This window comes from Alexandromys fortis, unplaced genomic scaffold (assembly GCF_014885135.2).
Source record: "Alexandromys fortis isolate MF-2015 unplaced genomic scaffold, M_Fortis_MF-2015_v1.1 scaffold_209, whole genome shotgun sequence".
In the NCBI taxonomy this organism is placed as follows: domain Eukaryota; kingdom Metazoa; phylum Chordata; class Mammalia; order Rodentia; family Cricetidae; genus Alexandromys; species Alexandromys fortis.
Genome location: NW_026068090.1, coordinates 1,621,592 through 1,637,658, shown reverse-complemented (window position 1 = coordinate 1,637,658; position 16,067 = coordinate 1,621,592). Strand labels below are relative to the sequence as shown.

Genomic DNA, 16,067 nt, shown 5'->3' with positions numbered 1-16,067 from the left:
ATGAAATGTTATTTAGGACCATACTGATATTTCTGAGATCTCTGCAGATTAGATCTTGAACAGCTGCAGAGCACATAGAAGTCGTGATTCCTGTTGCTGTGAACTAACCTGAATAAAGTCTTTCATTTAGAGAGCTCGCTGTTTGTCCAGTTTATGAATCCCTCAACTCATCTCTGAAAGGTTTATTCAGTTTAATACAGTCCAGCTTTGTGGTAGAGAACTCTAGAAACTGCTTTTGTGATTTAGAATGCATAAAAAGTTAAATTAATGTGGTAATTTTTAGAATCAGATAAAATCTACTTTAAATGATGTCTTTCTATAAAAATTTTGAGAACTTTGGATGTAGCTCAAACTTAGCCTGTCATTTTGATACTGTCTGGAACTTGCTGCTCTCAAACTTGTGGTGATACTTCTTACTTCTGTTTCCCAAGTTCTGGGGTTACAGACATGTACCACCATGCCTGACTCAAATTTAACTGTCTATGAACTATAACACAGTAAGTAAAATCTGAGTATTATAAAGTTTCCTTTTTTCTTTGTGGTTTTAAAGTTTCTTTTTCTTACAGTGTTGAGTTAAACAGCGTGTTTCTCCTGTATGAGCTTGAAGAGTGCTGCCTGTCATTCTGTTCTTTTCCTTCTCTTGAGAGGCTCATTTCTTAGACCGTGTTCTACGTGAAATGTTCCACAAACACTTTAGAGTTAATGAGGCTGGAAATCAAATCATGATCTTATAAATTATATGTCACATCTGTTTCTTATTGGGGTATTTATATTGCTTTTTTTTCCTCTCGAGACTTGCATGTTGTTTGGCATTTTCTGTTGTATACCTCTTTCTTTCAATAGGTAGTGAGTTCTTTCAATTCACAGATCTTGACTTAGTTAACTTTTACAAAAAATAATGTGCAGCATGAAATAAATTTCAGGGAATTTTTCTTTTTGCGGGGGACGGGGATGGGACATGTTTCTCTGTGTAACATCCCTAGCTATCATGGAATTAGCTCTTGTAAACCAGACTGACCTCGAACTCAGAGAGCTCTGCCTGCCTCTGCCTCCCAAGTGCTGAAATTAAAGGCGTGCGCCACCACTATCCAACTCAGGATTTTTTTTCATTGCTTTGGAACACAAACATAATCTCTTTCAGTCATGAGGGTAGCCAAATTTTACTAATTTTACTGAGGAATTTATTTGTAGTTAAAATTAATAGTTGTAGTATCATATTTTCCTATATGAAAATTAAGGACCATAGAAATTTTGATCCAAACATTTTAAATCTACAATGACAAAAACACCAAAGATTGGTATTATACATTAGGATCAGAGTAATATAAATGAAGTTTATTCATGTAGTCAGTGGATTTTTAGCATCAACTAAATGCTAACCACTCTATTATAGCCTGTGCATAGAGTACTTTATTAATAAATAAACATGATCCTTACCTAATAGAACTTATAGTTAATAAACAGAAAAAATATTTAAATAAGAGAATAACAGGATAGGAGGATTATGAATAAATAGGATTACATGACCATAACTTAATGGAGGTATAGGTAGTGGTTAGAAAGAGAAAAAAGGTAAGGACTTACCCAGCTTATACACTCTAAATAGTTTCTTAGGTGTCCATGAAAACCAACTTATTTTGGGTCTGAACGAGGAACTGGAAAAGAAAGAATGAGTCAAAGACTGTTTAGGTCATGATAATGGAGCCAGTTTGGAGAACCCCCTACAGACCGTATATGTGACTGCAATTAATTAGAATACATTCATTATTTAAAATGAGTTTATAATGGGCCAGAACTGAACAAATATTCTATTTTTCCATTAAGAACTGTATTTCAGGCCAGGCTATGGTAGTGCATGCCTTTAATTCTTGCTCTTGGGAAGCAAAGGCAGGCAGATCTCTGTGAGTTTGAGTCCAGCCTGGTCTACAGAGCAAGTGCCAGAACAGGCTCCAAAGCTACACAGAGAAACTCTGTCTCGGGGGTGGGAGGAACTGTATCTCAGAAGAACAAAATAGTTCAGAAAGGTAGTTTATTCATGTAGAATTCCAACCTGTAAATAAATAATAACATTATTTTAGTAGAATGAAATGAATTACCTGTGCATTAAAATTGTCTTTTCTGCTTATACTTATGTTTGTTTAGGAAGTATAAGAGTCTTTAAAAGAAAGGGAGGTAAGAGTTTGGCAGTTATGATTGTGAGATGCTAGGAAGGTATTTCATGTGGTGGAAATGACATGAGCAAAGTGCAGAAATGAGAAAAATACTGTTATGTAGCCAACAGGAACTTAGCAGTTGGGCTCCCCAGAGTATAAACAGTTAAGTGGAAGTACTGGAGATTATAGTCAAGATGAGTTCTCAGAATGCATAGTACCTGGAAATAGTGAAACCCAGCTATTCCAAGTTTAGGAAGAACTTAAGATCCAAAGGCGCTTTAGTTGTTGTTATGCATTGGATGATAGATGTGTAGATATATTTTCTCTCCTCATATTCAAGAGTTTTGCTGTAATTTAGAAATGTGGTCTATGCCTCAGCCAAGTTACAGTAGGAGCCTTAGATGCCAGCTGTGTGATTAGTCAAATAGTTTGGTGATATGAAATGGATATTCCTTAAATCCCACTTTTCTCATCCTTAAATATTTTTAACAGGGTATCCAGAAGTTGGCTAGTCAATATCTGAAGAGAGATTGGCCTGGAGTAAAAAGTGATGATCGGAATAATTACAGGTAACTTACTAAAGTGTGTGTGTGTGTGTGTGTGTGTGTGTGTGAGCCAGAGCTCAACCTCAGATATCATTTCTCTAGAACCATCAACTTGTTTTTTTAATACAGAGTCTCTTATTGGACCCTGAAGCTTGCCAATTAGACTAGGCTGGTTGGCTAGTACGCCCTAGGGAGCATCTTTTCTCTACCTCTCCAGTGTTGGGATTATGAGCATATGCCACTACACCCAGTTTTTTAATGTAGTTGCTGGGAATTGAACTCAGTTCTCATGCTTGCATGGCATGTACTTTGTACAGACTGAGTCGTGACTCCAGTCCTTCCTTTGTTTTAAAATGGTTTTACTCAGAGGCCCATTACGGTTAAATAATGTGATTGATACTTCAGTTTTTAAAAGGATTACCTTTTTCTTTGCCTGTTTTAAAGACATAATTATTTTAAAAAATTATATTCCATAGCATGAATAAATTTTCTTATTTATTTATTATGTATACAACATTCCTTCCATGTATGCCTGCAGGCCAGAAGAGGGCACCAGATCTCATTACAGATGGTTGTGAGCCACCATGTGGTTGCTGGGAATTGAACTCAGGACCTCTGGAAGAGCAGTCAGTGCTCTTAACCTCTGAGCCATCTCTCCAGCCCCCCATGAATAAATTTTGTAGATTAGATTATTTCAACATATCTTAATCCAGAATTATATATGAATACCCGCATATGGAATTGAAAGAACAGAGAAACAGGTTGTTTTCTTATGAATCTGTGATAATGGAACATTGTTGCAATAGTAATGAAACAAGATTACACTGCTATCATGCTCGTTGACTTGTTAAAATAAATCTTTAATTTTCAAACTTGATCTTTGTGAATGAGTATTTTAATAATGAGTGAGAAGTACTTTGTGTGTAGCATGATACTTACATTGGAAATGTAATAAGAGGGTGTGGGAAAGCTCACCAGTTTATGTTCCACATGAAACTTTTCAAGAAGGCCAGCGACAGCAGAATACAGATTTTGTCCTCAGTAACCTACCAGTATCTTGTGATTTTGTTTAGACTTTGATACCTTTTGGGGCATCAAAATTTGAAAATACTTACTGGTTTTTGTGCTCAGGGATGTCATTACTCTGGGAGGTAGAGAAGTAAAAAAACTCAGCATTTACCATCTTCTTGGAATTAAAGACCGTTTCCAACAAACAATAGTTTTAAAAAAAAATGAGTAGTTAAGAGTCCAGTTTAAAGCCTGACTCAGAAAGCATGCAACCGAAATGTAGAGCGGGCAGGGTAGAGCACAACTTTAATCCCAGTGTAATCTTTTGTGAATTCGAGGTCAGCCCGGTCTACAGCGAATTCCAAGACGGCCACGGCTGTTTCACAGAGAAACCCTGTCTCTATCTCCTCCCTCCCCCAGAAAATGAATGGGGCTAAAAAAATGGAGTGTGAAAAGAAATCTAAAAATTATTTACACTGGCACAGTTCAGCTTGCACAGCTACAAATAATAGATAGCATAATTTTAATATTAAAGTAAATAAATAAAAATAAGATTTTTTAATGAACTTATTAGTATGTAAACAGTTCGCTGAGGGGAAAGAGATATGGGGATCAAATACTAAGTAAAAGAGACAGTAAAGTAAAGCCGTGGTTAGGAAACAGGCTCTGCATGACTGATGTGAATCGGCCTTCCAGGAGAGACTGTGTTGCTGACGCAGGACTACAAGTGATGGATGAGGTGTATTCTAGTGTGTTTGAAATTCAGGATTCAGGTTACTAAAGGAAGAAGGGAATGGCTCTTCTTCCAGGCAAGCTTATAAAAGAGGTGCTCTAACCCAGCAGCTACTGAATATTTACTAAATGCCAGACACCTTGTAGGACTTTGCTCACATTCGTGATTATTAAAACAACCCAGTGAGGGAAATATAATTCTTCTTATTTTATATAGTAAGTCAGCTGTTAGAGTAAACTTTAGGATTAGAGACCTTGAAAGATATGGTGTCTGTTTTTCAGGAATTTACAGAAAGTAGTCACTTTGAAGTAGTAGAAGTGGATATGACAGAAAAACCTCGGCTTATAGCACTTAGTCTTAAGAAATGTGCAGGACGTTGCCAGACAGACAACTTGGTGAAAGGAATTGAGCAGAAGTAACATCTTGAAGATGTGGCACATAGGAAAATATGGTATTGGGTAACAGTAAAAGGCTCTTGTGAAATGTGTAGGTTAGAGGGTAAACCTGGCACTGGGGTGGAGATGTGTAGGTAAGCATCATAAATGGCTTTCATGATCATGCCTAGAGGTTTATAATTTTATTTAGAAGGTAACAGAGGCATTGAAGAATGTCAGTAGAGAAGCTCACAACTAACTCCACAGTCACAGTGCAAGGTAGAGTTCCACAAAAATGCCCAAAATATAAACCATTATAATTTATTTTCATCAGAATAATAAAAATTATACTAAAAATGAGGTTGTGAGGAAGATTTCAGAGGTTTCTAAGAGAGTGAAGCCAGAAGACTTACAGTTGATTTGGTGTGGGGGTTTGTCAGATTTATTCTGAACAATTATAGACAGCTTCCTCTGTATCTAAAATAGTTCTTGGCACAGAAGACACTTGAGAAATATTTACTTACCTTCTTTTAAAAAAAAAAGTAGAAAGGGAGGGAGGATTAAACAGTGACTCCCAGGGGGTTTTCTTTCAGTCTTTCATATTATTTTATTTTCTTCCTTTAAGCTAGTAATATGATATCCAATTTTTGTTGTAACTGGTAGGTCTGCAAACAGACTTATCCAATTTACAGGCAAGGCCAGTGCTGCTTCTTGATTATAGATCCACCATGGACTCTGGTCATCCAGCCCGAGTCACTCCTATTATATGGCCACTTCACTGAATCTAAATTTTAGCTTTTCCGTGGCTTCCATGATTTTGTCCTGTTTTTTCATTTAGAATGTGTCTAACCTTACTGCACTGGCACCACCTTTGGGCCCTGAGCCTTTTTGCCAGCACTGTCACTCCCGGAAGCTGTATTTCCTTCTTCCCTTTTCCAGAGCCACATTTCCCCTTAGCGGCAACTTAGAGGATGATGAAGGTATTCTGGAGAAGACAATAGAGAGATCAGAACTGAGGGTAAAATGGAAATTGCCAATTTAAAAAACTTAATTCCTTTTACTTTGGGAGATTATAATACAATTATATCATTTCCCCCCTTTCCTTTCATCTCTCCAAACCTTTCCATATACCCCTCCATTATCTCTTTCAAATTCATGGCTTTTTTCATTAATTATTGCTACATGTGTATATGTGTATGTTTTTACACATTCACATATGTTTGTAAATATGTAAGTACAGCTGGTTCAGAATTATAATGTTACTTTATAGTTGTTTTCAGGGGTGGCCACTTGTTATTGGTTAGCCAGTTGTTGTGCTCTTCCCTGGGGAAGATTATTTTTCCTGCTCTCAGTGTGCCTTAGTTGCCTGGAAATTCTTTGTAGAGTTGAGGTGTCATGGGGTTTCACTTCACCCGCTTGTCAGTTGGAGCTGTCCTTGTTCAGCTCATGTTTAGACAGTGCTATTAGTGAGACTTTATGAGTATAGCTTCTGACATTTTTAGGAGACACGGTCTTACAGAAAAGTCCATGATCTATATTTTTATGTTACTTTATTTTTTTAAAAAATAAAACAATCTTTTTTTCATTTTACATACCAATCCAAGTTCTCAGTCCCTCCCCTCTTCCCATTTCCTCCACACCGCCCCCCATCCACTCCTCAGAGAGGGTAAGGCACATTGCTTTGGGGAAGGTTCAAGACCCTCCCTACTGCTATATCTAGGCTAAACAAGGTATCCATCCAAAGAGAACAGGTTCTCAAAAAGCAATAGGGTTAAATCTGGTGCCACTGCCGGTGCCAGTGGCCCCTCAGTCTGCCCCAAGCATACAACTGTCACCCATATTCAGAGAGACTAGTTTGGTCCTATGCTGGTTCCTTCCCTGTCTGGCTGGAGTTGGTGAGCTCCCATTAGCTCAGGTAAACTGTTTCAGTGTGTGCCCCCCTCATGACCTTGAAAACAGCTTGATATTGGCAGAAAAACAGGCAAGTTGACTAACGGATATTAAACCACATACCTATGAACAGCTGATTTTTGACAAAGAAGCTAAAAGTATGCAATGAAAATAAGAAAGCATGTTCAACAAATGGTGCTGGCATAACTGGATGTCAACATGTAAAAAGAATGCAAATAGATCCATATCTATCCCCATGTAAAAAACTCAAGTTCAAATGGATTAAAGACTTCAATATAAATCTGACCACACTGAACCTAATAGAAGAAAAAGTGGGAAGTAAACCTTAAATGCATGACCACAGGAGAACACTTCTAAACATAACACCAGTAGCACAGACACTGAGAGCAACAATAAATAAATGGGACCTCCTGAAACTGAGAAACTTCTAGAAAGAAAAGGATAGTCAATAAGACAAAAAGACAACCTACTGAATGGGAAAAGATCTTCACTAACCCCACATCAGACAGGACTGATCTCCAAAATATATAAAAACTCAAGAAATTAGACATCAAAATTCCAAATAACCTAATTAAAAATGGGAGAACTAAACAGAGAACTCTCAACAGAAGAATTTCAGATGGCCAAAAGACACTTAAAGAAATGTTCAACATCTTTAGGCATCAGAGAAATGCAAATCAAAACAACTCTGAGATACCATCTTACACCAATCAGAATGGCAAAGATCATAAACACCAATGATAGCGTATGCTGGAGAGGATGTGGAGTAAGGGGAACACTTCTCTATTGCTGGTGACAATACAGACTTGTACAACCACTCTGGAAATCAGTATGGTGGTTTCTCAGAAAATTGGGAATCAACCTACCTTAGGACACAACAGTATCACTCTTGAGCATATACCCAAATAATGCTCAATCATACTACAAGGACATTTCTTCAGCTATGTGCATAGCAGCTTTATTTGTAACAGCCAGAACCTGGAAACAGCCTAAAGGCCCTTCAACCGAAGAATAGATAAAGAAAATGTGGTACATTTACACAATGGAGTACTACTCAGCAGTAAAATACAATGACATCTTGAAAATTGCGTGCAAATAGATAGAACTAAAAAAAAATCCTGCATGAGGTAACCCAGACCCAGAAAGATGAACATGGTATATACTCACTCGTAATACTAGCTGTAAAGCAAAGGATATTGAGCCTATAGTCCATGACCCTAGAGAAGCTAAGTAACAAGGTGAATCCTAAGAAAAACATACATAGATCCACCTGGAAAGGGGACACGGACAACATCGCCTGACAAAATTGGGAGCGTGGGAAAGAAGGAGGATAGAAGGGGAAGATGAGGGGAGGAGGGGAAAAGGGGAGAACTTGAGGGTATGGGATAGTTGAGATGGAGGAAGGACAGAGATGAGAACAAGGAAAGAGGTATTTTGAGTGAGGGAGCCATTATGGGGCTAGCAAGTGGCACTCGAGAAATTCCCAGGAATTCACAAGGATGACCCTAGCTAACACCCTAAGCAATAGAGGAAAGGGGGCCAAAACTGGCCTTGCCCTGTAGTCAGACTGCCCCCTCTTCTGAGCCTCAGGTGCCTGAGTGTCTTGTAGCGCTATCTGTTGGGAATGGAACTGCCAATTTTTATTTATTTATTTATTTGAAGCTTATTTTGTTTTAGTTTTAGTAATTTCAGCTTCTTATTTAATTTAGTTAATTTATAGTTCGGTTTAGTTTAGAAATTTTTATCAAAGTAATATATGATTATCATTAGTTAAATAGTAAGAGTATAAACAGTACAAAGTCAACCTCTTCTTTTCCTTGTATCATCTACTCACATTCCATTCCCTGAACTAATTGCTATGAGGCATGTGATCTTTACTTTCACCTTTTTTTCTATGTGATTTATTCATGACCATAATACTTACAGCTTTGTTTTTTCTTTTTAAGATTTATTTATTATGTATACAGTGTTCTGCCTGCATGTATGCCTGCAGGCCAGAAGAGGGCACCAGTTCTTGTTATAGATGGATGTAAGCCACCATGTGGTTGCTGGGAATTGAACTCAGGACCTCTGGGAGAGCAGCCAGTGCTCTTAACCTTTGAGCCATCTCTCCAGCTTTGATTTTTGGTTTTTGTTTTTGTTTTGTTTTGTCATTTTTTATTTTGTCTGTTTGTTTGCTTTTTGGTTTTTCGAGACAGGGTCTCTCTGTGTAACAGATCTGGCTGGAACTCATTTTGTAGACCAGGCTGGCCTTGATCCACCTGCTTCTGCCTCCTGAGTGCTGGGATTACAGGTGTGCGCCACCACTGCCCACCTAGCTTTGTTATTTTTAACAGGACTTAGAGCTATTGTATACATAGTGTTCCTATGGATGTCTCTCTGCCAGCAAGTGTGCATATGCCTACACTGCACAAAATCTACTTTAGGCAGCCTTTCACAGCTGTGTTCATTTTTTAATGGTTGTTTTAATGTCAGAGTATGGATGAGCCATGTCTTATATTTGTTTCCTTGTTGGTAGTTAATTAGTATTATTAATAATGCTGTAATGAATAAATCTCCTGTGCTCACAAATACATCTTTCTTTACTATGAAAGTGTGGCTATGTCTGTGGGTTAAATTCTCAGAGAATGATATTCTGGATAATGGTTTAGTACATTCAGAATGGTGATATTAGAAATTGTCTGCCATAAATTCTTTATCAATGTATTTTTATATTTATTCAAATGTTTATTTAAAATTACTCTTTTCTATTAATTGAGTCATTCATTTCCATCAGCATGCCTGATTGGACCTTTATTTCATTTACTAGTATGATGATGCATGTACCATTAATGCTGTGATACCACCCCATTGACCTGAAAACTAGACTTTTGTAATATTATCTCTGGGGGTATTTTTTATATTCTTTGCAGGTAGGTTTTTTGTGCTTACACTGTCAGTACTCCTCAAAGTTCCCTCCTCAGCTTTCTAGAGATTCCCCTCAACAAACCTGGTTTTAAATATTTTCTATATGGCCTGGAGAAATGGATTAGTGGCTATAAACACTGGCTGCTCTGCCAAAGGTCCTGGGTTCAGTTCCTGGCATCTACGTGTCAGTTCACAGCACTCTATTACTGAAGTCCCTTGGGACCCTATGCCCTCTTCTGATGTGCAGACAGACATCTAGACAAAACAACTATATAAAATAATAAATATTCTCTGTAAACTGGCACTAACATTTTTATTAGAAAATATGGTTCATTCTAAAACAGAAGATCAGATGTCTTCTACTTCTCTAGATTTTATCTTCTCTATGTTGTTGGCTGCTTCTCTCTGCCCACAATTGCTCCCTTTCACAATTCCATTTGCTATAGCAACAAACTGCCTTTTAGCTCTCACCATGACTATCTTCATCTCTGCTGGTGTCCTCCATTCCCTTTGCAATCTTTCTCCCTCCTTCTATATAGTTCCTTGAGCTCTGATGTGGGGGATTTGATGGAACCCTCCCTCTTAGACTCTCTCTCTCATCTACTGCCAAAAAACCTCTCTGAAGTTAACTGGATACCACACTGATATAGCAGGATATTGTTAGAAATCTGTTTATTGATTTCTTTTTTCAGACTAGTAAGTGTTTGCATTTTCCCTAGTTCTCTGGGCTATCGAGTCTCTGATTCTTGGTTAGCCAAGCAGTATCAAGAATGGGTTCCTTCTTGTGAAGTCACATCAGACATTGGTTGGGTACTCCTACAAGTTCTGTGCCACTGTCGCCCTAGCATATTTGCAAGCAGGACAGATTGTAGGTCAAAGGTTTTGTGGCTGGGATGGTGTCACACTTCTCTTTCAGTAGCCTGCAGAGTACCTTCCCGCACCAAGGAGACTAGAATGTAGGAATGAGGGCTCCTGGTCGGTACCAGCACGACAGACATCTCCATCTTCAGTGAATTGTGTGGGTGTTGTCCTTGGCAATGGGGTCCCACTGTCTGATTGTAGAGAGCAACTTTTTGTTTTACCAAAAGCCTGGTTGTTTGGGGATTTCCATAGAACCTCCTTGGCCAACAACTCAATTAACACATTCTAGTCCCACCACTGGAAGCCTTTCTTAGCTACAAGAGATGACCAGTCACTTTCATAGATTCCAGGAAACTTCTACTGCACTAGGTTTCTTCACAACCCTCAGGTGCCCCACATATGCCAACTGTTTCTCCCCACACTCTCTCCCTCCACCCCATCTCCACCCCTCACCTGTCCCTAGTTCACCCATAAGACATTTGCCCTTCCCAGGGAGATTCCTGAGTCCCCTCTGGACCCCTCTTTCTTACATAATGTCTCTGGGTCTAGTGATTATAGCTTGGTTATCATTTGCTTAATTGCTAATGATACTTTATAAATGAATACATACCCTATTTATCTTTCTGAGTCTGTCTTACCTCACTCAGGATGATTTTTTTTCTATTTCTATCCATTTGCCTACAAATTTTATGATGTCATTTTTAAACAATAATCTCCATTTTAAAACAGTAAACTCAGTAAGCTAAGTAAGACTCCTTTGTGCAAATGTAATTTAACACCCCACAAATAATATAAAGAACACTCACTCATATTCTTTACTCGGGTGCCCCAGTGGCAACACCCCTATGTATCTATTGTATAGTACCATAACAAGGAAGTAGATACTGATACTGCCTGACAGTATTAAATTCTGCCTAGTTTTCTGATGTTGAGATTGAAGTAGTAGGTATTGTATTGTAGGGACAGGACAGAGGCAGATGTCAGGAGACCTTTACATTAATCCAGGCACAAGATGATAGTGGCGTACACCAGATGGGGGCAATGCTGGAGGTCATTCGTGATCAGATTCTGTTCTGTAACTTCAAGCAAACAAAATTCCTTGATGAAACATTTGTGAAATGTAAGAGAAAAAAAAAAAAGAACCAATGTTTCAGTGACCATTCACGAGATTAAATAGTTTGCCAGAACTGAGTCTAGGAAAATTAAGTTTGTTCTTGGATGTATTAGATATACAGTGTTTATAAATATCTAATGTATAATCAATCAGTAGTTGAAGATTAGGGAAGCTGTGTGGAAAGATCTTAAAAGATCAGGAATTGTCAGCATAGTGATGTATTTAAATCATGAGCCTGGATGAACTAATATTGAGAGAAACTGGATAGACTCTGGGACACTGTAGCGTTTATTGGGCTGAAAATACCGAGAAACAGACGGTGAGAGTAGCTAGCCAGGCGGAGCGAGTCAGCAAGAATGATGTCCTGGGAGCTTGGTGTTTTCACCTTCTTATTAGTGAATGGAAGCAATAAAAACGTGTGGGTGTGCTACATGGTTATGTTGCTCGAACTTGAACTTGAGCCAGGCGTTATGGTGGATCCTTATAATTCCCAGCATTATGAGAAGCTGAGGCCAAGGTATTATGGCAAGATCAAGGATGGGTTGAGCTTCATTTAGGCCAGCCAGGGCTGTAGAATGAGACCCTGTCTAAAAACAGCAAACAAACTGATCTAGAACTTAAACCCAAGTGTTATACTGGTATCCGAATTCTATGTCTTTTAATAAGGACCTCATTGTTTAGGATATGTTTGCGCCTAGGAAATCTAGTAACTTTAAAAAATGTTTTTAGTGAAAAGATCTCTCTTTATAGTACATTTCAAATGACCTACATTTGTTAACAGAGACTGTGCTTTTATTTCCCAGCCAACCAGACCCGATTAATCACACAAAAAGTATATTAATTGCAACACTGTTTAGCCAATGGCTCAGGCATATTTCTAGCTAGCTGTTACATCATCAATTAACCCATTTCTATTAGTCTATGTATTGCATGTGGCCATGGCATTACCTCATTTTCTACATGTCTTGTTTTCTTGGCAACTGGCTGACGTCTGTAGACTGAGCCTTTCCTCTTCCTAGAATTCTCCTAGTCTGGTCACCCACCTGTACTTTCTGTCTGGCTACTGTCCAGTCAGCGTTTAATTAAATCAACACAAGTGACAAATATTTACAGAGTACAAGAGCATTATCCCACAGCACTTCCCCTTTTTTTCTTTTCAAAACAAGAACTCTGAATCTAATCTCCTTTGTTTAGCTTTTTTCCTGACCATTATCAAAAACAACTTATAACCAACACTAAACAAAGACAAACATCCATAATCCATTTTTTGGGAGTGTGGATGTAGTTTTCTAGGCTACTTCCTGCTGATTGAGAGTGCTGATAATCTTATGGGGGTAACCAAAGAAAATTAAGGATGATGGTCAAGTCCTGACTGGAGTATTCTTTGAGACTAGATCATCTCAGCCAACAGTCTTGAGGCAACAGAGTCGCTCTGAGACATTAGGTCATCTGGCCATCCCTGTTCCTGTCAGAAATTGTGCATGGGGTTCTTCCTTGATCAAACCTGAATGAAGCCACAGCCTCTCATTTCCTGTGGAAACAAAAGCAAAAGTTCTTCTTCGAAGTAATATGTCTTTTGACTTAAAATTTGAATCCAGGGCATTTTCAAAATATATAGCTTGGATCAGTCCAGCAGCATTTATAATCAAATGTCTTTTAGCAGCTGTTGCTCCTTCCTCAGCAGTCAAACAATTCAAAGACAACACAATAACATACAGTATCCAGATTTTTCTTTTCTTTTTATTTTCAATTGCTGGGTTTTTTAAAAATTTTAATACAATTTTTATTGATATTTATTGAGTTCTACATTTTTCTCTGTTCCCCTCCCTGCCTCTCCCCTCCCGTTTCAACCCTCCCCCAAGGTCTCCATGCTCCCAATTTACTAAGGAGATCTTGTCTTTTTCTACTTTCTACTTCCCATGTAGATTAGATCTATGTAAGTCTTAGTGTCCTCATTGTTGTCTAAGTTCTCTGGGATTATGGTTTGTAGACTGGTTTTCTTTGATTTCTGTTTAAAAACCACCTATGAGTGAGTACATGTGATAATTGTCTTTCTGTGTCTGGGTTACCACACTCAAAATAATGTTTCCTAGTTGCATCCATTTTCCTGAAAATTCAAGCTGTCATTTTTTTTTCTGCTATGTAGTACTCCATTGTGTAAATGTACCACATTTTTCTTATCCATTCTTTGATCGAGGGGCATTTAGGATGTTTCTAGGTTCTGGCTATGACAAACAAAGCTGCTATGAACATAGTTGGGCACATGTCCTTGTGGTACAATTGAGTATTCTTTGGATATATACTCAAAAGTGGTATTACAAGGTCTTGAGGAAGGTTGTTTCCTAATATTCTGAGAAATTACCACACTGATATCCAAAGGGGTTGTACCAGCTTGTATTCCCACCAGCAATGCAGAAGTGTTCCCTTTTCCCCATAACCTCTCCAGCATAAGATGTCATCAGTGTTTTTGATTTTGGCCATTCTTACAGGTGTAAGATGGAATCTCAGAGTTGTTTTGATTTGTATTTCTCTGATGACTAAGGATGTTGAACATTTCCTTAAGTGTCTTTAAGCCATTTTAAATTCCTGTGTTGAGAGTTCTCTGTTTAGGTCTGTACTCCATTTTTTTTATTGGATTATTTGTTCTTTTGATGACTGATTTTTTGAGTTCTTTATATATTTTGGAGATCAGACCTCTGTCAGATGTGAGGTTGGTAAAGATCTTTTCCTATTCTGTAGGCTGTCATTTTGACTTGTTGACAGTGTTCTTTGCTTTTCAGAAGCTTTTCAGTTTCAGGAGGTCCCATTTATTAATTGTTTCTCTCTGTGTCTGTGCTGCTGGGGTCATATTTAGGAAGTGGTTGCTTGTGCCAGTGAGTTCAAGTGTACTTCCTACTTTCTCTTCTATAAGATTCAGTCTGGCTGGCTTTATGTTGAGGTCTTTGATCCATTTAGACTTGAGTTTTGTGCATGGTGATAGATATGGATCTATTTTCATTCTTATATATGTTGATATCCAGTTATGCCAGCACCACTTGTTAAATATGCTTTCTTTTTTCCCTTTGATATTTTTTGCTTCTTTATCAAAGATCAGGTGTTCAAAGATGTGTAGATTGATATCTGGGTCTTCTATTCAGTTCCATTGGTCCTCCTGTCTGTTCTTATGTCAGTACCAGGCTGTTTTCAGTATTGTAGCTCTGTACTAGAGTTTGAAGTCAGGGATTGTGATGCCTCCAGAAGTTCTTTTATTGCACAGGATTGTTTTGGCTACCCTGGGTGTTTTGCTTTTCCATATGAAGTTGAGTACCATTCTTTCGAGGTATATGAATAATTTTGCTGGGATTTTGATGGGCATTGCGTTGAATCTGTAGATTGCTTTTTGTAAGATTGCCATTTTTACTGTATTAATTCTTCATACCCAAGAGCATGGAAGATCTTTCCACTTTCTGGTGTCTTCTTCAATTTCTTTCTTCAAAGATTTAAAGTTCTTGTCATACAAGTCTTCTTCCACTTGTTTGGTTAGAGTTACTCCAAGATATTTTATGCTATTTGTGGCTATTGTGAAGGGTGTTGATTCTCTGATTTCTTCCCCAGCCCCTTTATCATCTGTGTACAGGAGGGCTACTGATTTTTTGAGTTAATCTTGTATCCTGCTGCTACATTGCTGAAAGTGTTTATGAGTTGTAGAAGTTCCTTGGTAGAATTTTTGGGTTCACTTATGTAAACTATCATATCATCAGCAAACAGTGAGAGTTTGACTTCTTCTTTTCCAATTTGTATCCCCTTGATCTCCCTTTGGTGTTTTATTTCTCTAGCTAGAACCTCAAGAACTATATTGAATAGGTATGGAGAGAGTGGACAACCTTGTCTTGTTCCTGATTTCAGTGGAATCACTGGGAGTTTCTCTCCATTTAGTTTGATGTTGGCTGTTGACTTGCTGTATATTGCCTTAATTATGTTTAGGTATGTTCCTTATATCCCTGCTCTTTCCAAGACCTTTATCATGAAGGGATGTTGTATTTTGTCAAAAGTTTTTTTCAGCATCTAATAAGATGATCATGGGTTTTATTTTTCAGCTTATTTATTTGGTGGATTATGTTGACAGATTTTCGTATTTTGAACCATCCTTGCATCTGTGGGATGAAGCCGACTTGATCATGGTGGATGATGGTTCTGATGTGTTCTTGGATTCGATTTGCCAGTATTCTATCTATCTATCTATCTATCTATCTATCTATCTATCTATCTATCTATCTATCTATCTATCTGGATTTTCAAGACAGGGTTTCTTCGTAGCTTTTTGGTTCCTGTCCTGGAACTAGCTCTTGTAGACCAGGCTGGCCTCGAACTCACAGAGATCCGCCTGCCTTATTTAGTATTTTTTTTTCTCTTATGTTTTTTTTTATTGAGAAAAGGAAAAAAAAGTTTCCGCCTCCTCCCAGCCTCCCATTTCCCTCCCCC

At 38.1% G+C, this 16,067-nt stretch overlaps 1 protein-coding gene across 2 annotated transcripts in view; it reads left to right on the top strand.

The window, feature by feature from the left end:
* The window catches only part of Fchsd2 (FCH and double SH3 domains 2), a 215,965-nt gene that overhangs the window by 77,529 nt on the left and 122,369 nt on the right, over nucleotides 1-16,067 (top strand). For both annotated transcript variants that reach the window (XM_050122646.1, XM_050122645.1), the window contains exon 4: nucleotides 2,646-2,722. In XM_050122646.1, the coding sequence (XP_049978603.1) occupies nucleotides 2,646-2,722 (77 nt within the window). The remainder of the gene's footprint in view (nucleotides 1-2,645; nucleotides 2,723-16,067) is intronic.